Source organism: Rhinolophus sinicus, linkage group LG02, assembly GCF_036562045.2.
Source record: "Rhinolophus sinicus isolate RSC01 linkage group LG02, ASM3656204v1, whole genome shotgun sequence".
Classification (NCBI taxonomy): domain Eukaryota; kingdom Metazoa; phylum Chordata; class Mammalia; order Chiroptera; family Rhinolophidae; genus Rhinolophus; species Rhinolophus sinicus.
In genome coordinates, this window is record NC_133752.1 from 174,827,377 (window position 1) to 174,848,400 (window position 21,024).

A 21,024-nucleotide genomic window follows, 5' to 3' on the forward strand; every position below is an offset into this window, starting at 1 on the left:
CAAAAAATCCAGAAGGAGGGAAGGCTCCCAAACACTCTTTATGAGGCCACTGTCACCCTGATCCCAAAATCAGACAAAGACATTACAAAAAAAAAAAAAAGAAAATTATAAGCTGATATCGCTAATGAACATAGATGCAAAAATCCTTAACAAAATATTAGCAAACAGAATTCAGCAATACATTAAAAAGATTATACACCATGATCAAGTGGGATTCATTCCTGGTATGCAAGGTTGGTCCAACATCCACAAATCAATTAATGTGATGCACCACATTAACAAAATAAAAAAATAAAAATCATTTGATCATATCAATAGATGCAGAAAAAGCATTTGACTAAATTCAGCAGCTATTTATGATAACAACTCTTACGAAAGTGGGAATAGAGAGACTATATCTCCACATAATAAAGGCCATATATGATAAACCCATCGCTAACATCAGACTCAATGGGGAAAAGCTAAAACCATCCCCCTTAAGATCAGGAACAAGGCAAGGTTGCCCACTTTCTCCAAAAAACTGAAGAGAAGTGAACACTTCCAAACTGATTTTATGTGGACAGCATTATCCTGACACCAAACCAGAAAAGGTCACTAGTAGAAAAGAAAACTATAGGCCAACATCCCTGATAAATATAGATGCAAAAACGTTTCAATAAAACACTAGCAAACTCAATTCAGCAGCACACTAAAGGTATCATTTACCATGATCATGTGAGATTTATCCTTGGGATACAAGGATGGTTCAACATATGCAAATCAATCAATACGATACACCACATTAATAGAATGAAAGAAAAAATATACGATTATCTCAATAAATGCCAAAAAAAATTGACACAATTGAACATTTGCCATGATAAAAAACTCAACAAATTAGGAACAGAGGACACAGATCTCAACATAATATAGGCAGTATATGACAAGTTCACAGCTAACATCATACTCAGTGGTAAAAGGATGAAAGTTTTTTGTCTAAGATCAGGAGCACAACCAGGGTACCCACTTTCATCACTTCTTTTCACAATAGTATCAGATTCTTAGTTAGAACAATTAGGGAAGAAAAAAATAAGTATCAGAATTGGAAAGGAAGAAGTAAAAATGTCTCTATTTGTAGACAGCATAATTTTGCAGGTAGAAAATCTTAAAGGTTCCACCAAGAAATGTAATATCTAATAAATGAATTCAGTAAAGTTGTAGGATATAAACTTTACAAAAACAAGTAGCACTTCTATATGCTAACAACAGAACTTCTGGAAAGGGAATAAAGAGATTGATTCTCTTACAAAAGCATGGAGAACAAAAACACATTAGAAAAAAGTTTAACTAAGGAGGTGAAAGCTCTCTACACTGAAAACTGCAAGATATTGATGAAAGAAATTGAAGACAGAAATAAATGGAAATGTATCCCATGTTCACATATTGAAATAATTAATATTGCTAATTTGTCAACACTACCAAAAGCCATCTATAGATTCAATGCAATCCTTATCAAGACTACAATGGCATATTTTATGGAAGTAGAAAAACATGCTCCTAAACTTATATGAAACCACAAAAGAACTTGAATAGCCAAAAAAAAAAAAAAAAATCAAAAAAAAATCTGAGAAACAAAGAACAAAGCAGTTGGCATCACACTTTCTGATTTCAAGCTATCCTCTAAAGCTATTGTCATCAAATACGGTATGATCTAATATGCAGAATCTAAAAACAAGAACAACAAAAAAGAAACTCATAAAAGACTAATCAGACTTGTGGTTACCAAAGGTGGAAGATTGGTGGGATGATTGGAAAAGGTCATCAAAAGGTACAAAGTCCGGCTACAAGATAATTGAGTACTAGAATGTAGGGTACAACATAACGGTTATAGCTGACATTGATGCATTATATGCAGTAGCTCCCTCATTTATGCAGGGGATACTTTACAAGACCCGCAATGGACTTCTGATACCATGAATGGTGCCGAACCCTATATATACTGTGTATTATTTTCCTATAATTACCTACCTAAGATGAAGTTTGACTTATAAATTAACACAGTAGGAGATTAACAGCAATAACTAACAATAAAATAGAACAATTATAACAATATAGTGTAATTAAAGTTTTGTGAATATGGTCTCTCTCAAAATATCTTATTGTACAGTCCTCACTCTCCTGTTTCTTGTGATGAAGGGAAATAATAAAATGCCTACATGATATGAGGTGAACCATGTTGGTTTTGTGACATAGTAGCAGTAGGCTACTATTGACCGTCTGTCAATACGTCATAAAGAGGATCATGTGCTTATTACGATGCTGGATCATCAAGACAAGACAATGTCGCTAGTTGAATAGCAAGAGCAGACAATGGCAATGGCTAGGGATCCTTAATAGTTAAAAGATTTTTTGCCAAATGCTTTTGGAAGAGAATTGTAAGTGGACGTTTCTTTGTCTTTTAAACTCATCAAAGTATTGTTGCAGTGGTTGTGATCTTTTGGTGATTATACAGGTGACTTGAATGCTGCATTCCATCTGATGAACTTATTCCATAATTTTTATAAAATAAGGGTTATTGGAACACAAGCACTGTGAACCACAGCAGTCTCTCTCATAACCAAAACGGCTTCTATGTGACTAACAGGTGGTAGCAAACAAAGTGTGAATATGCTAGAAAAAGGGATGATCGAGTCCTGGGTCCAGCTGAGCAGGATGGTGTGAGATTTCATCATGTAACATAGAACACACACAATTTAAAACAAATTATTTCTAGCATTTTTCAGTTAATACTTTGGGACTGCGGTTGATCATTTTTAACTGAAACCATGAAAAGTACAGCAGAGGATAACAGGAAACTATTGTATATTAAAGTTGTGAAGAGATTAAATCCTTAGTTCTCATCACGAGGATAATCATTTTTCTTTACTCTTTTCATCTTTATTTTTTTTTTAACGTACCTATATGAAAAGGTGGATGTTAGCTGAACCTATAGTGGTAATCATTTCAGAATATATGTGAATCAAACCAATATGCTGTAAGTTTAGTTTCTTTTATTGCTCATGTATCATTTAATTGTGTTCTGAAAGTCCACTATTTTTCAGTTAAGTCAGAGAAAGACAAATACCATATGATTTCACTTACATGTGGAATCTAAAAAACAAATAAACAAACAAACAAAGAAATCCAGAAAATCTCATCGATACAGGGAATGAACTGATGTTTGCCTGAAGAGAGGTGTTGTGGGTGGGGGTTGGTAAAAAAGATAAAGGGATTAGGAACTACAAATTGGCAGTTACAAACTAGTCACAGGGATGTAGAGTACAGCAAGCAATACAGTAAATAATATTGTAATAACTATGTATGATGTCAAGGGTGTACCATTATTGGGGGATCACTGAGTAACTTACATAAATGTCTAACCACTAACCTGTACACCTGTAACTAATATAATATTGAATGTCAACTGTAATTGAAAACTAACTAAATAAATAAATGTTTACCAAAAACTGCTCTTCCCAGTTTTTGGTACGGGAAAAAACTTGAACTAATTTGTTTTACTCCTACATAGTAAGACTTCGACTTTTGTCATTTACAACAAATATTTCTATTAAGATACAGATAGTTATGACTGGAAGATGAACCAACAAAAAATATAATTAGTAGTTATATAATATTTCTATCTCTGCCTTGGTCATATAGTTTAATATTTTTTCATATTGAGAGCATATGGAAAACTATGTAATGCCAGAATTTAGCAACCCTAAGAGCAGAATTTAAACATCTAAGATACTCTTAATAAGGCCTAAGTTGTCAGTGTTTGTGATTAAGATGGAAGCAAGTTAACTGCATATGTGGTCAAGACTTTTGTCCCCAGAAATCTTTTAAAATAAGAAAATAATTTATCAGCGGCACTTGACAATGGGCAAACTAAATGACACACTACCAACCCAAAGTATCTATATTCTGGTGTGTGAAGAGATAAACAGTCTTCAAAATACCCCAAGAGTAAGGATTTCCTGTTCAAACTTTAAGTGACACATTAATGAGAAATCTGCTTTTTCCACTCTTGCTTCACTCTGAGCTTTCACTGGGCAGCCTGTGAAGACCACAGATATTGTTTGTTTACAAGAGTAACGTGGTCTCCCACTGAAGATGCTCACCTTTCTGGCCTAAAGAAGGTATGTGTCTCTACTCTCCTGTCTCTCTACTGGCCCATCCTATGTAGTGGGAGATTACAGATGCTAGATGTGATGCAACTTATTAATAAGCTAATAAAAAATAATATTGCTATCTTTATTTAAGTAATTCAGGGTAAAACATTTCCTTAAACTTCTTAAGTTCTTGCCTATGGAGAATTACTCAAGTGTACATACACATGCATAAATGGGTTTGAACATAAAAACATTTAGGGTAAAATCCCAGAGGAATCATGAGAAGGAACGGTTATTTTTGGATTTTTGTAATTAATAAAGATATAATTATATGCTATATTTGATGTTTAAACCAGCCTTCAAAAACAGATTCTTAAAATGAATTCTTTGAATTGTGAAGGTTAAACATAATTCTACATACACTTAGATTAAATAAAAGCAGTTGGCTTTTAGTAAAAATTAAGAGGAGGTAGTTCCTGTAAAAAGCTAATTTAAGCTTAATTATAAACAATGAAAAGATTTAAAAAATTAAAGGAAACATTACAAGTTGTGACATCACACTGATAAAGAAATGCTTGTCTAATGAATTATGTTTCAGAGTCTGACATAAATAAGAAACAATAACATGTTAAATATGTTAAAATAATAATTAGCATAACTAACATATTGATGAGAGTTTATAAAAGCCAGATTGAATATCAAGTGTTTTACATGCATTGTATCTACATGTTTCTATTCCCACTTTCCATTAGTAATGTAGGTTGCTAGACGCTAAGTAAATATTTAAAGGACATATATTATAAATTTCGAGTCAGATTTAATTCTAGAACTCACTGACCACAGAGCCATTGACTGAATTATTAAATTATTTGATTTGATTAATTACTTTGCTTACAAAACTAAAGCTACCCTCATTGACTTTGAAAGTCATAGGAACTTTTTGGAAGTTTAAAACAACATAGTTCTTCTATAAATTATCTACATATGTATTTATCATTTTATAGTATTATATCTTTACAATTAAATCAATATCGATTTATTCTGTTACATAAGTATTTAAAACATTTTGTTGTCAATATTTTTTAGGTTTTGAATAAATTTACTGTGTCTGTAACATTTTTCAACATGTGAAATATTTCTTTGAATTTGTAATAATTTCTCATAACTTCACAATCATTCAAAATAAAAGATCATTTGATAACAACTCATTCCCTTTGCTAAATAACTGTAAGTCACTAAGTGAAATTAATTTAGTGCAGGGAATTACTATATATGCCAACACTACTAATTTGCTATCTTTGAGCACTCAGTCTTTAACCTTACTGTATTTCAAAATTATCATAAATAATGTTGTGAGTCATTTTTAATACAGAATTTTAATTTTCAATACACTTTCTAATGGTGTTAAAAACATTTCTCTGTAATCTGACTTAAATTGAGACTATTATTATTTATGAACTTCTTTATTCCTCACTAATTTATCATTTTTCATTGCACTGACCAAAAATATATTGTCAAATACAGAATATCTTAAAAATGTATTTAACCATGAGACAGTTATTTAAAGCTCTAATGCATTTAAAACAAGACCGTTAGATTCTTCTAGTGGAAAAATCAGCCTAGCTCACCCTCTACCCCACCCACTTTTACTGTAAGGGATCTCGTCATTGCATATATTAATACCATTCATTCTTCAGTACCTTTACCTTAGAGCACAGTCTCGGACACCACTCACTGCAGAGATGAATAACGAAAGAGTAACCTATGCAGAACTGAATTGGGCTAAGGACTCCAGGAGACAGCAAGTAAAACCTAAGGGCACTAAGAGTTCCATTTCAGTAACAGAGCAGGAAATAACCTATGCAGAATTAAATCTTCAAAATTCTCCCCACGATCTTCAAGGGAATGACAAGAACTACCACTGCAAAGGTAAAATATTTACTAGATGCACAGTATAACTGCTCTGGGACGTGCAGTTGAGGTGCAGAGTTGTGGGGAAACAGTAGGGAATATGTGGAGAAACACTTTTTATTTGTGGGGATCAGAGCTTGCAGTTGGAATACAGTCTAATGTGAAATCTGAGGACCAAATTTACTCAGGCATCATTGTAATGTGTAGTCTTTGACCAACAGCTCATGGAACATTGTATTTCCTGACAATGCAATGGTACATTCTGAGAGGAAGATTGCAATGGCAGTTATGGGTCTGGAATCCAAGTTTATGTATATGATTCCCTGTGAAGGAAGGTTCCCTGTGTGCAAACTAGCTAAACAACTGTTTCCATCTCATTCCTCAGTATTTCCCTTTCTCTCCTTGTAGATTTTCCATCACCTCCAGAGAAGCTCTTTGCTAAGATTCTGGGAATCATCAGTGTTGTCTTATTGTCCACTGTGGTAGCAATAACTGTTAAAACCTGTAAGTAAACATTTGAAAAATTATAAGGGAACTTTTCTCTTTAATGATTGATTGCCAGTGCCTCTAAATATTTCATAATATTATGGACTATGCCTCTAATTTTAGCATATGCAGTTAGAGTAAATGTGAATGGGCTGATGAATTTTGAAGATTAAATATCAGAATGATTGCAGAGAGCATTTTACAAATACATGTACATATATACATATAAATTCTGATTTTATAACTCAAAGACATGCTTTAGAAGGCTAAAAGACCTTACTGAGAAATACAAACTAATTCTTGAGATTGATTAAATCAAATACTGTAGTGGAATTTGATCCTTTAGGCTTTTGAAATATATTTCCTTAACTGTTCATTAATTCATTAATTTTTCTTGTAAAATCAATTTTATTTCAGATTATTCTAATCCTAAACATTATACCAAATGTCAAAGTAAGAAACAAAAAGTATTATGATTTATGCAGATCAATATTAATTTTTTGATAAGAATTCATCCTTTTTTCTAGCTACTGAAAAATTAGAGCATAATAATTACCCCGTCACAACAGGGACCCAGAAAGGTAAATAATAATTTTCAAAGTTCTGATGTTAATACAGTTTATAGTTTGTATGTAACTCAGGATATGCAAAAAAATATTACGTTTTTTTGGAATATATAAATTATACCATTGGGCAATAAATGTCCATAAATACTAATTTTAGGAGAATGCGTCTTCTTATAGAACGATATGAAGAAATGTTCATTTTAAATCACCATACCCATTGTTGCCGATTGGCTTATATTTATCCTGCTATGCTATGAGACAAATAATTTTGTTTTCTAAAATTAGTTTTGTCATTGACTTTCATGATATGTGTTAGAATGGATATTTATGTTTGTGTGTTTTTGTGATTTGGATACACAAATTAGGAGGTGAGAGGCTGACCCTTCTTTGCGAGTGTGTGTGATTGTATTTTATTTTACATGTACCAGCCAGTGAGGGTGCATAGAAATGTTATGCACATATAAGTTTGTAGTTATGCAAATATGTATATTTACTTTTATTTTTTAATTCAATTATTTTTTTCATAATAATTTCTTCAGCATATCATCGTGGTGGTTGTCCAAAGGAGTGGTTTACATATTCCAACAACTGCTATTACATCAGCACTGAAAGAAAAACAAGGACTGAGAGTCAGATGGCCTGTGCTTCCAAGAACTCTAATCTGTTATATATAGATAATAAAGAAGAAATGGTAAGATTTTAAATGTTTCCAACATTTTATTAAAGTATTATTTTGGTCTGCATTAGATTTGTAGTATTCATTAATATTTTTATATATATTTGTAGTTTTTTTAAAGTCTGTTAATATTCTCTTGTTTAAGCCTTTAATCTTTTTTCATACTTCATGTCATCAATGCACATTTAATAATTTCCAGTTCTTACTTTCCATAGACAACCATGCTTGTATACATACCTTTTGTCTAAAATAAGACTTGCTATTTAATTTTGCTGTAAGATCAACTAAACATCACGGTTGTGCAGATTGTTTGTAAATTGGAAAGACCCATGTCATTACCAATCAGATCATGAAAAGGAAGTTTCCAGTCCACAATAGCTCACTCCTGTGTATTCTCTCAACTTTCCCTCCCCATACTTAATCACTATTTGAATTTTTAATACTCCAAATTATCTTTGCTTAAATTTGAGCTTCATGTAACAGGGAGCATTCAGGATGCATTTTATGTGTCTCCTTTCATTCCCATATGACATTTTTGCAATTCATCCACACTGTTGCATTTACCTGTAGTTAATTTTTGTTCTTGTATTACATGTACGTGACATTTTTAATCTACACCATTCAGAATACAGTTGTTTTAATGTGGGTATTATAGATAATATTTTATGAAAATCCTCGTGTACATCTTTTTTCCAAATATTACAATATATTTAGAATTAATGCATCATACATACATGTTATGTAGAATATATTGTTTTTATGTAATATAAATACAATATTTATAATAGTTTATAGATAAAATTATATTATAATTGCACATAGGTGTAATTATAATATAATGTCTTCTATTTCTCAGAATAAAACTGTGGGACCATAAATATATGTGTATGTCAAATTTATTAAATGATTCCATCCTTTTTTTTTGGTTTATTGAGTAAATACACATTTTACCAAATAGTTGTTTGATTTAAAATAGTACTATCAGGAATTTAATGTTATAATTTTTTATCTTTATAGGAAAGTATCATGATGACACTAATAGGCATTTTCCTGATTACTATTAGTTTGAAAACATCCTTCTGGGCTACTAATCATGACATTCTCTTCTGTGAGAATGACAAGAACCTGCCATGTGTCTTGCCCATTTCTCCTATATATTGTCTGATAGTTTCCTTCCTCGCAGTTCTTGTTGTATTTTAGATATAAGCTGTTTTTTGAATTTACGAGATACAAGTAGGTTTTGTGACCATGTAACTTACATTTTTATTCTCATATTGGAGTCTTTTATTGACGAGAGAGTATTAACGTTAGCAGAGTCTACTATATCATTTTGGGTGTTAGTGATCATTTTGGACATACTTGTGAAATCAGTCAAGGTTTGTGAAGATAAATTCCTACATTACTCTCTAGGCTTCATTGTTTTCCTTTATTATTATTATCTATTTGATGGATCATAATTTATAGCAAAGATTATTTTTTCATAAATATCTGTATATGCATGTATAATTTTATATATATACATGAGATGATATACTTTATATAGATAGTAGGTATTATATATATCTTTGTATACATGATAATATATATAATATTACGTGTATATACATAAACATACACAGAGTAGTTCTTTTATCTGTGGGGAGTATGTTCCAAGACCCCAGTGGATGCCTGAAATCACTGATAGTTCTGAACTTTATATATACAATGGTTTTTCTTGTACATAAGTACATATGATAATGTTTAATTTATAAATTACGCAGAGTGAGAGATTAAGAGCAGTAAGTAATAATAAAATGGAACAATTATAAAAATATATTACAATAAAAGTTACGTACATGTGGGCTCTCTCATTTCTCTATTAAAATATCTCATTTTACTACATCCACCCACTTTGAGGTACGACAGCAAAACTAGCACAGATTTCTTTTTCCTCAATAATTTCATGGATGGAGTGGTATTTTTTATGGCAGAGTTTAGCGGTTTTTGCAGCAATTTTTTTTGTCTTTATCAAATCAAGAACTTTCATGTTTTTAAGTACAGGAATTACTTTACAGCCTCTCTTTGGCATATTCGATCGCTACCACTGGTCTCATGCTTTGGGAACATTACTAAGTAAAATAAAGGTGACTTGAACACAAGCACTAAGATCCCGCAACAGTTGATCTGATAAACAAGAGCTACATGCGACTAACATTAAGGAATGGGAGCATATACAGTGTAGGTACGCTGGACAAAGGAATGATTCATATCCTGGGCAGAAGGGAGTGGGGCAGGAGTAGTTTCATCACGATACTTAGAACTACGCACAACTTAAACTTGAATTTTTAAATTTTGGAATTTTCCTTTTAATACTTTTGGAAACTGGTTGGCCGTGGGTATCTGAAAGAGCAGGTAACTGAAACCATAGATAAGGGGGCACTACTGTATGTAAATCACAGTCTGCACAGTCTGCAGCAGTTTGAGTAACATGGAGAAACCTTATCTCCTTTTTTGTCCCTTTATTGTGTCCATTTATAATATAATTGCCTTAAATATTTTATCCATATACATATAGATTCACGTGGCAGAATGTTATAATTTGCTTCAATGTATAATTTTGCCTCAACTATCAAACAATTTAGATAACAAAAGAGGAGATGGGTAGTCTATATATCTAGTAAGATTTTTATTCTTGTTTTATTTTCCTTTCTGATGATCCAAGAGCCCTCTTTCATCATTTAATTCCTGCTAGATACTTCCCTTTCACTATTATATTACAGAGGGCCTGATGGTGACATGTTTTCTTAGTTTGTCTTTATCTGAAAATGTCTTGATTTCTCCTTCATTCCTTAGTTTTACTTTCGCTGCACTTTTCTATGCTTTTTGGTTAGAATAAGGCAGTTAGCATCTAAAGGTTTCCTGTCTTTCTAGCCTGCTGCTTTCATGGTTACCTTTGACTGGAGAGAAAAGGCTTTTCCTGGGACTTTTGTCTGCCGTTGGGTGTTTGTGGTTTGCTGGCCTTCCAGCGTCCAGTCTGGGATAAATGAGGTAAAAAGTAATTCCAGGGAGCTAACTGCCATCTGTTTCATTAGGTCCTGAGTTCCCAGCTCTCTCATCATTCTCATCACAGTTTTGCTGTAATTAGTGGGAGAAATAAAGAATGTCCACCTTCGTGTTACCAGAATAAGAAGTCTGATCTGTAGCAGTTTTAATTTAATTATTTAAAACTAATGGTCTTGAGAATCTTTTCATGTACTTATTTGTCAGTTTTATATCTTTTGTAACATTTTCATTAAATATATTGGAGTGACATTGGAGCTATTTTTTTCCATTGGCACTCAATAAATTCCTTGTTTCAAAATAAAATTTGTTGAGGTGGCAATGGTTAGTAAAGTTACATAGGTTTCAGGTGTACAATTCTGTAAATACATCATCTATATATCACATTGTGTGTTCACTACCAGGAGCAGCTCTCTTTCCTTCACCATATATTTGACCCCTTTTACCTCTTCTGCCATCCACACTCCCCTTTTACCCTCTGGTAACCACTTAGCTGTTATGTGTGTCTATGAGTCTTTGTTTCTTTATTTGTTTGTCTTGTTCTATTGTTCCTTTCAGTTTAATATCACACATATCAGTGAAGAAATATTGTTCTCGACTTTTTCTGTCTGACTTATTTTGCTCAGCATAATAATCTCAAGTTCCATCCATGCTGTTGCAAATAATACTATTTTATCTTTTCTTATGGCAGAATAGTATTCCATTGCATATATATACCACAACTTCTTTATCCAATCATCTATCGAAGGAAACTTTGGTTGTTTCCATCTCTTGGCTAGCATAAATAAAGCTGCAATGAAATTCAGAGCACATATATCTTTATGGATAAATGTTCTAAGGTTTTTTGGGTATATATCCAGGAGAGGGATTGTTGGGTCATATGGTAATTCTATTCTTAACTTTTTGAGGAACTTCCACATTGCCTCCCATTGCAACTGCACCAATCTGCATTCCCAACAAGTGTATGAGGGTTCCTTTTTCTCCACGGCCTCTCCAATACTTGATATTGCTAATGTTGTTGATAATAGTCATTCTAACAGGTGTGAAGTGATACCTCTTTGTGGTTGGAATGACATTGGAGCTTTTAAATGTCCAACTATAATCATTGAATTATTTATATCTCCTTTTAATTTTGTCAGTTTGTACTCATGTGTTTGAGAGTTCTGTTGTTAAGTGGTCACATGTTTATAATTGTTTTATGTTCTTCTTGTAATGACACCATTAACATTTTGAACTGTATGTTTTTATTTCTAATAATATTTCATGTTTTAACAGCTATTTTGTCTCATATTAGAATGGCCAGTTCAGCTCTCTTATGTTTACAGATTACAGGGTATGTCATTTTCACCCTTTTACTTTCATTTTTTGTGGCTTTGCCTATAAAGTACATTCATGATAGACTGCATATAGATGGATCTTACATTTTCCCCAGTATGACAATTTCTGTCTTTTGACTAAAATGTTTATTTTATTCACATTTAATTTAGTTGGATTAAGGTCTGCTGTTTTGTTCTTTGTTCTATTTCCATGTCTTTAGGTTTTTCTTCAATATTTCCTGACATCTTTTGTCTATACACATATTATTATAGCGTTCCATTTTATTCTTATGTTGATGGTTTGGGTATATTTTTTATTTTCTTAGTAGTTGCTGTAGATATTAGACAAATGTTTTTAGCTCATCACTGCCTACTTCAAGTTAATACTGACTAAATTCCAGTGAAATATAGAAACTTAGCACCAATATAGCTTTGTTTCCTCTCCCATCTGTTGGGGTCTTACTATTTCTTGTAACAATATTGTACTGAGTCAGGCAGGACTGGTTTGTGAACAAACAATAATGCACATCGTTTGTGACCTGGCATTCATGATTTACACAAGGATTACTCTAAGTGAATCATTCTAGGGATTTTTGCACCACAAAAATAATCAAATGCTAACAAATAAGGTTTTTTCCCTCCACCCCTAAACAAGGTTCCATCACAGAGTTACATCCAAATAGACCCAACTATACAATGTCATAATTATTGCCTTAAATAATGCCATTTTTTAAAGTAATCATAAGAACAGAAACACAGATGCTTAAGTTTACCCACATATTTACTATTTCTACTGCTCTTCCTTCCTATGGCTCTGAATTACCGTCTAGTATCATTTACTTTTAGCCTGAAGGACATTTTTGGAGGGAATGTCTGCAAACAAGAATTCTCTGTTTTGTTTTTGTGTATTTTGTAAGGTGCTTATTGCAACTTCTTTTTTGAAGATCTGTTTTGCTAAATTAAGAATTCTTGTTTCACAGTTTTCGTTGTGTTTCTCCCCACCCACCCCTGTACTTTTTGCTCTTTGAATATGTCACTGTTCTATTTTTTTTTCTGATAAGAACTCATCTATTAATCATTGTGTTATTTCCTATAAGTAATGGGTAACTTTTTCTTATTTCAAGATTACCTCTTTGTACAATTTTTTTGCTCTCTATTTTACATTTTATATTGTGGTATAAACACTTAAGATAAAATTTACCATTAACAATTAAAAACAAATAAACACAGACTTGATTTTCTTAGAGTAGTTTAGGTTTACAGCAAAATTGAGACAAGACAGAGATTTTCTATATACCTCTATTGGCTACTCATCTCCCTCGTCTGGAATAAGGTGCAGAACAAATGTGGATTCTGGGTGAGATATTGTGGTCCATGGGTTGCTGGAGGAGGGAAATATCTCACCCATTTCCTAATTTTCCACTGACCTAAGGTACATCATGCTCCCGCATTTTCCTTGTGATTATTTCCTTGCAACTTCAATGTTTTTCAGTCATTTGATTATAATATTTTGAGAAGTAGATTTCTACCTACTGAATCTATTTGAATTTGCTGCATTGCATATGCCTACCATAATTTTAAAATTAAATATAAAAAGTTGTTTATTCATTATGTCTCAAAATTGTTTGTCTGTCCCTATCTCTCTTCTTATACTCAGTGTACATTTACACCTATGTTAGTTTTCTTGATACTGCTCCAAAAGTCTCTGAATATCTGCTTCTTTTTCTCTTTTTTCTTTCTGTTTTTTGGGATAAATAATTTTTTAAACACCATCTTCAATTTCATTAATTCTCCCTGTGTCTCAAATTTTATGTACATTTAGTAAATTTTCATTGCAGGTAGTACTTTCCAATTCACACTTTCTATTTCATTCATTTATGTGCTTTTTCTTTCTGTATTTGGCACATGGTTTATCACTGCCTCATATTCAAATATAATTATTTGAACAGATATTTAAAGTGATTATTCTAAAATATTTTTTATAATAATCCTAACAACTTATCTCAATAAAAGATTCTTTTCACTCTTTTCCTTGTATATAAAAATCGTTTTTGTATGCTTTCCAATCATTTGCAATTACATATTTTTGATAATATTGTGTAGTAAACTTGGATTCTGTTTCATTTATTATTTTTTGTGATTTGTGAAACTTTAATGCAGAATATTCTGTTTAGAGTTTACTTGCTTCTATCTCTTCTCAGTTTTTAAAATTCTACTTGTTTATTTTTGTTTTTAGCCTGGCTTCCTAGGGATTCCCCTTGTGTATGCATACCTCGGTTGACAACCAATGATTATATATTTTTAAAGTATTCAAATACCTCCAGTCAATAGGATTTCCATAGTCTGTTATTTGTACTTGTGTGTGTATGTGTGTAAGAGGCAGTCGTCATAAATTTGCAATTAGTTTTCAAGTCCACATTGCCTTTTATTTTTACTAGAGTCACCTTTATCTCCTCTACACAAGTACACTTTTGTTTCATCAGCCAAAAATGTGTAGAGAGCTAATGTCTTCTCTTCTAGTGAACTCCTCCTTTTATTTTCTCTCTATTGTATTTTTGGCTACTACTGCGCTGGACACAAAGGAGACTAAAAGCTCAGACTACAAAAAGGGTGGGTTTTGCTCTTTTCAACCTTGTGAATTCAGCACTTTAAACTGAAAAAATAGTGGGCAATTTATCACCCCTCCCCCAGTGCTAATCAAGTCTGCCTCTGTGGAAACAACATCTTTGATTTTGGCAGCCTTCTCCAAATTGCAAAAACAAGAGTTCTTACTCACTGAGCTGAGGTGACATGGGAGCAGTCGGGGTCACATGAGAGCAGTCCTAGGAAAGATGACTACAAATTTAGTCCATTCTTACTTGAATTTCTAGGAGCTTCTCCGAAAATAATTCACAAGTTATTGTTAGTCTTTGGTAACTTGTCGCAGCCTTGAAATTATTTGTGTCAAATTCCCTCTTCAGTATTAATAATACATTTTCTTAATGTGTTCAGTGTGTAAGTATATAATGTAAATGGAAAGACTGAATAAAACACAAAAAATTAACTTTATATTCCATTAGAAATTCAAATTAGTATAAAGCATTTTTTTTTGGTGTCTCATATAATTTGTTTCTCATAGAATTTTTTGAACATATTGCATTCTCATTCGTGGATTGAACTCTCCAACAGAACCAATATAAGTTTGATGGTGTCGAAAAATGGCTCACCTCTCTCTTCCAAAGTGTAAGTTTCATGAGAACTTTTATACTTTATGCCTTGAAGTAATTAATCATAGCAAGAAAAAGCAATATGCGAACCATTATATGAAGACTATTATTTAAGTATTTCCATACAAAATTATAAAAGAACTATTCAGATATAGATACATCAATATTAGTCTAATTCAATTATTTATTCATCAAAGTATTAGGTCGTATATTACCAGGTTAGTGATATCTTCTTCTCTGTATTTCAGGTTCTCAATATCTTCAGAGATGAGCAAGAATTGTGCATTTGTGTTGCTTAACTCACACCAGCTTTATTCAGAATCCTGTTTAGAAAAAAAACAATATGTTTGTAAGCACCAGACACTTTGTAGTATCTGAAGTTGGTATAATGCTAATCTGCAAAGAACATATTCTTATTTTTTTAAAAAAACAACACAATAATTTTCTTATAATTTTTTCTTATGTACAAGTTTGAGTACAGTTTTACAGTCACGACAAAATTAAGGTAGGTACTGAGATTTCCTATATTCCCCCATCCCTACACATGCAGAGCTTCCACCATGATCACCAACACTCACCAAAATGGTCATTTGCTACTGAGAATGAATCTACATCGATGCATCATATTCACTTAAAATCCATAGTGTATGTGACACTTCACCCTTGTGTTGTAGAATTATATATAAATCTGTATTTTTATTATATTTTTAAAATATATACCCAAGTACATGTTATATGTTTCTTAAGCTTTTGCTATTTATTAAAATAAACCATGTGTTATAAAATTAAGAGCTGTTATTACTAAGTCCTCAATATGGTGAATAATTCCATTTATAGTTCTATATTAGTTGATTTGTCCTAACTAACGAATGTTGAAAATGAGGATTCAACAACACAGGCTGGCATAGTGTATAAGTCATAGCAGAGTTAAAACACAAAACAGAGAGGGAATTTGATTTAAAGTATTATTAAGTTTTTGTAGAGGAGATAGTCCACCAACAAGAGATAAAATAAAATTATAAGGAATACACTGGGCTTAAAGAAAAGTACCCAAAGGTGGAATGACTTGGAAGCCAGGTTTACTCCCTCAGGATGGGTTTCAGACTTCACTGAACACAGTGTGGCTGCAGACATTCTGATGGCTGACACATTCACTGGGTTGCCCTGGATCGAGCTGTTCCACAGTCCACTGGCTGTTATTGGTGAGGACGAATCTCAAGCTATGACTGGCAAGCATGAAGACCTCGCTGCCCTGGAGTCCGCAGGCAGAGGTTGGAAAAGAGGGAACTGTGACTGGGACTGACCACAAAACTGATAGATGTGAATATCCCAAGGACTTCCTGCATGCGTGCAACTGCAACCTCACCACAGAGCCAATGGAGAGAAAGCACCATGGAACCAGGAACAAGAGTCCTTTCTCTGGCAAAATAACATCACACGGGCTAACAAGGGAGAAAAAGTTATAGGATCTAGTTCCATTATTTCAGAGAGGGCCATGAAGGACAAGTTTGGAGCTGAGATTAATACATTGTTAATTGGCCCTCAAGATTATTGTGCAAGAAATAAAAAGTTGCTATATGACATAATTCTTCATATAGAAAACCCTAAAGACTCCACTGAAAAAGTATTGAAAACAATAAACAAATACAATAAAGTTGCAGTTTACAAAATTAGTGTTCAAAAATCCATGCATTCTGACATACTAATGATGAAATTTCAGAAAAGAAATGCATGAAACCATTTCTTGCAATTACAACAAAAGGAATATAATATCTTAGAATAAACTTAACAAAGGATTTGAAGGACATATACACTGAAAACTATAAGACTTTATTAAAAAAAATTGAAGAAGGCACAAAGAAATGGATAGATATTCTGTGTTCATGGATTGGAAGAATTAACATTGTTAAAACTGCCATATTACCCAATGTCCTATACAGATTTGATGCAATTCCCATCAATATCCCAATGCAAATATTTAAAGAAATAGAACAAATAATCATCAGATTAGTATGAAATCACAAAAGAGCTTCAATAGCCAAAGCAATCTAAAAAAAACCAGAACACAAAAAACAAAAAACCAGGGCTGGAGATATCACACTACTTGGCTTCAATTTATACTACAAAGTGAAAATAATCAAAACAGCATGGATATTGCAGAAAAACACACACACATACCAATGGGATAGAATTGAAAACCCAGAAATAAACCCACATATATATGGGCAGATAATTTTCAACAAAGGAGCCAAAAACATGCAATGGTGGGAAAAAAAACCTTTGCAATAAATGGTGCTGGAAAAATTGGAAATCCACTTGCAAGACAATGAAACTGGACTGCTATCTGTCACCACACACCAAAACTAACACAAAATGGATCAAAGTCCTAAACATAAGATCTGAAACAATAAATTGCGTAGAAGAAAGAATAGGTATTAAATTTATGGACCTTAGGTTTAGAAAGGATTTTATGAATTTGACCTCAAAGGTAAGGAAAGTAAAAGCAAAAATAAATGATATCCAGCTAAATATCCAGCTAAAAATCTTCTGCACAGCAAAAGAAGCCAACAACAGAACAAAGAGGCAGCCAAAGGAATGGCAGAAAATATTTGCAAACAATACCTGCCATTGTTTTGCGCTAATATCTAAAATACAGATACAAAGAACTCATACAAATCCTCATCTTTTAAAATGTAGGAGTGGCTCTCCATGCTTCAATATGAAGAAGCTTGAGTCTTACAAAGCCTGGATGATCTGAGTCCTGTTACGTCTTGCATCTTATTCTCTAATACAATGTTTCTGAACCCTTTTTCCCCCCATTTTCTCCCTCAGCCTTCAGCCACTAAGAAGCTTTCACAGATAAGCTTTCGCAGTTCATCACCATAAAAAGTCAAAACCACAAATAATTACACTTTTCTTTATATACTGTATGTATATCTGTACTTTATACATGAAGTGAGATTTTGTTCACTACTGTCAAAAATCAGTTTTTGTCCACTTGTCAATGATATCACCCCTGTTGAGAATGCATGAGCTAACACTGCTCCCTTCACTCACTCTGTTCCAGCTATGTCAGCCTCCTCGCTGATCCTCAAATAATCAGAAGTGGTTCTTCAATAGGAAATTTCATTAGTTGTTTGCTCAATTTCAAATGATCTTCTCCATATATCTGCTGTCATAATTTTCTTACCAAAGTCATGTCTTTTTCCAAATACTATATTCCCAAAGAATCCCAATGGAATTTCAGTTCCCTCTTACAATTGGCCCTCCCATTTCCACTTACTCTTTTTAAAATGTTTTCATGCAGCATTGTTTTTTTTTTTTTACTTTCTAACATATTACATGTTTCAATTTTTTTTTCTGGTTTAAACAACAAATATTCTATCACATTTCTGGAGGCTGGAAGTCTGAAATGAAGGTGCCAACAGGGCTGTCCTCACTTTGAAGACTTTTGGGGAGACTATGTTCCATGCCTTTCTCTGAGCTTTTGGTGTAGCCTCCAGACCTTCGCTTACAGACACATTACTTCAAGCTCTGCCTCTGTCATCTCATTGTTGTCCGTGGGGTCTGTCTTTGCTTCTAAATATCCCTCTTCTTATAGAATATCAGTTGTATTGATTAAGGGCCCACCCTACATCAGTATGACCACATATTAATTTGAGTACATTTGCAAAGACTCTATTCCCAAAAAAGGTACATTCATAGGCTTGGTTGGATATTTATTTGGAGGAGGACATGGGAGTGTGACACTATTCAATAAAATGTAAAATACAGAAAATGAACAAAAAAGGCAGATCAATATCTGACTTTTCATCTGGGTATAATTGCAACTGGAAATCGCATTCGTTTCGGTGTTTGTGAAAACTCGATTCCTACCATGTATAGATTAAAGGTTGGCAGAGTGATGTGAAGGATCTCAGAAGAGAGGGGAAGAAAACATTCTGGCATAAAATCAGAAGCAACAGTTGACTTAGTATTCATGTCACCATGAGATTTCATACCTTTAAACACTCTTCACACTTTAAATTATCACAATCAAAAAAGAAACAAGCAAACAAAAGATACCAAATAAACTAGTTTTAATAGAAGTATTGATAATTATTTGGGAATACTTAGCTCATACTCAGTATGCACATGTCACATTTTGAATGACACTTAAACTTCTTTATTTTATCAGTGTTGTGTGTTTTCTTCTTTCTGCAAATTAAAGTGTTTTATTCTTTTGGGGGTCAATGAGACAGAGTACATGAAATTTAAATGACCAACAAATACAAAAGAGTATTGCAAAAGATGAATGGTAATAGAGCCTGGTTAACTAGAATTTCTTCTATGAGAGGGTGGAAAAATCCATAAGATATGGGTCTGATTATGTAAAATCATAGGCTCTCATCTGTATAGAGATTTCCAGTTGTTCAATGGTAAATACAAAAGAATGAAAAATGAATTGCCTTAACCAGACTGACTTCCTTAACTTGAATCTTCTCAGGTTAGACATTGTCAAAATTTTAATTTAATTTAGAGACTAATCTTATCTTTAAAATATCTCATTTTTAAAAGACATAAACCTACAATTTATATAGTATACAATATATTTGTTTTATAACCTGCTTAAGATGTCTAATAATTTTGTCTAGTTTCTTTATAACATTCAGCACTTGTCTACAATAAAATATATTTAAAATTGGTTTTTCGTACTAAGTACATCAGAAGTGGAGAGACCAAACCAAATGGAAATGCTTTACCTATATAAGTTTCAGAATTTAGAAGGCCATATTTCCACTATACAGTAATATTTATTAATTCTGATAGTTTAGACTCAGAATGAAAAGGCACAGGAGAGAAAAATAACTAGAAAAAGAATAGTAAAATACACGATCAGTAAACATGATGTCTGACACTAGATAATTTTCTTTTTAATGAATACATCCCAGATTACTCATTTTAGACTAATTTACCCAGCTAAGCAAGCCAACTGGTTCAAGAGTGAAAACATCAGTCAGATTATTATTTGTCTCTCCAATGCTGTAATGGAAATTAACTCCTTCATACAATAACAATTTCTACATTTTATTAGTTAACAAAATTAAAAACTCATGACATGAAAATCAAGCTTATAATTTGAAGTAATTCAGCCCTTTTCTCTGAAGATAGGAAAACTTTTGCTAACCGTTTTTTTCTGATGAACAAGCATATCATTCACTTAGGCAAAGTTGTTTTTGATGGCTTTTCATTTCTTTTGCGTTAATGAAGCACATGTTTTAAGACCACATACTTTCATCCCATAATTTTCTGACCGCAATTATACTTAGAATATAAACGGTATGTATAAGTAATTATGCTGTTCACAGGGCTTCATAAAGTTACCCTTAAAGAATGGGATAAAAATATATTACGTATTGTTCTTCTGTCACTTCTTTTATTCAGGAGGGTGCATATCAATTGGTATATTTTAAATGTGTGATTTCTTTTTTTGTGTGTGTGAAAACATGTAAGTTTTACTCTTAGTAAATTTCAATTATGCAACACAGTTTAATTGACTACAGTCACCATGTAATACATTAGATCCTCAGAACTTACTCATCTTATAACTGAAAGTTCATACCATTTACCACCCTCTCCTCTTTTCCCTTCCCCCAGTCCCAGACAATCACTTTTCTGTTTCTCTCTGTTCTATGAAACAATTCACTCTCTGTT

General features: G+C 32.6%; 2 protein-coding genes across 3 annotated transcripts in view; both read left to right on the forward strand.

Moving 5' to 3' along the window:
• LOC109454232 (NKG2-A/NKG2-B type II integral membrane protein) overlaps nt 1–21,024 on the forward strand; it is an 80,668-nt gene that overhangs the window by 49,759 nt on the left and 9,885 nt on the right. The gene's annotated exons all lie outside the window — the stretch shown is intronic.
• LOC109454230 (NKG2-A/NKG2-B type II integral membrane protein) lies at nt 5,493–8,646 on the forward strand. The gene is made up of 5 exons (XM_074319347.1): nt 5,493–6,059; nt 6,450–6,545; nt 7,055–7,108; nt 7,633–7,784; nt 8,626–8,646. The coding sequence occupies exons 1-5, from the start codon at nt 5,873–5,875 to the stop codon at nt 8,644–8,646; spliced, it is 510 nt and encodes a 169-aa protein (XP_074175448.1). The 5' UTR covers nt 5,493–5,872.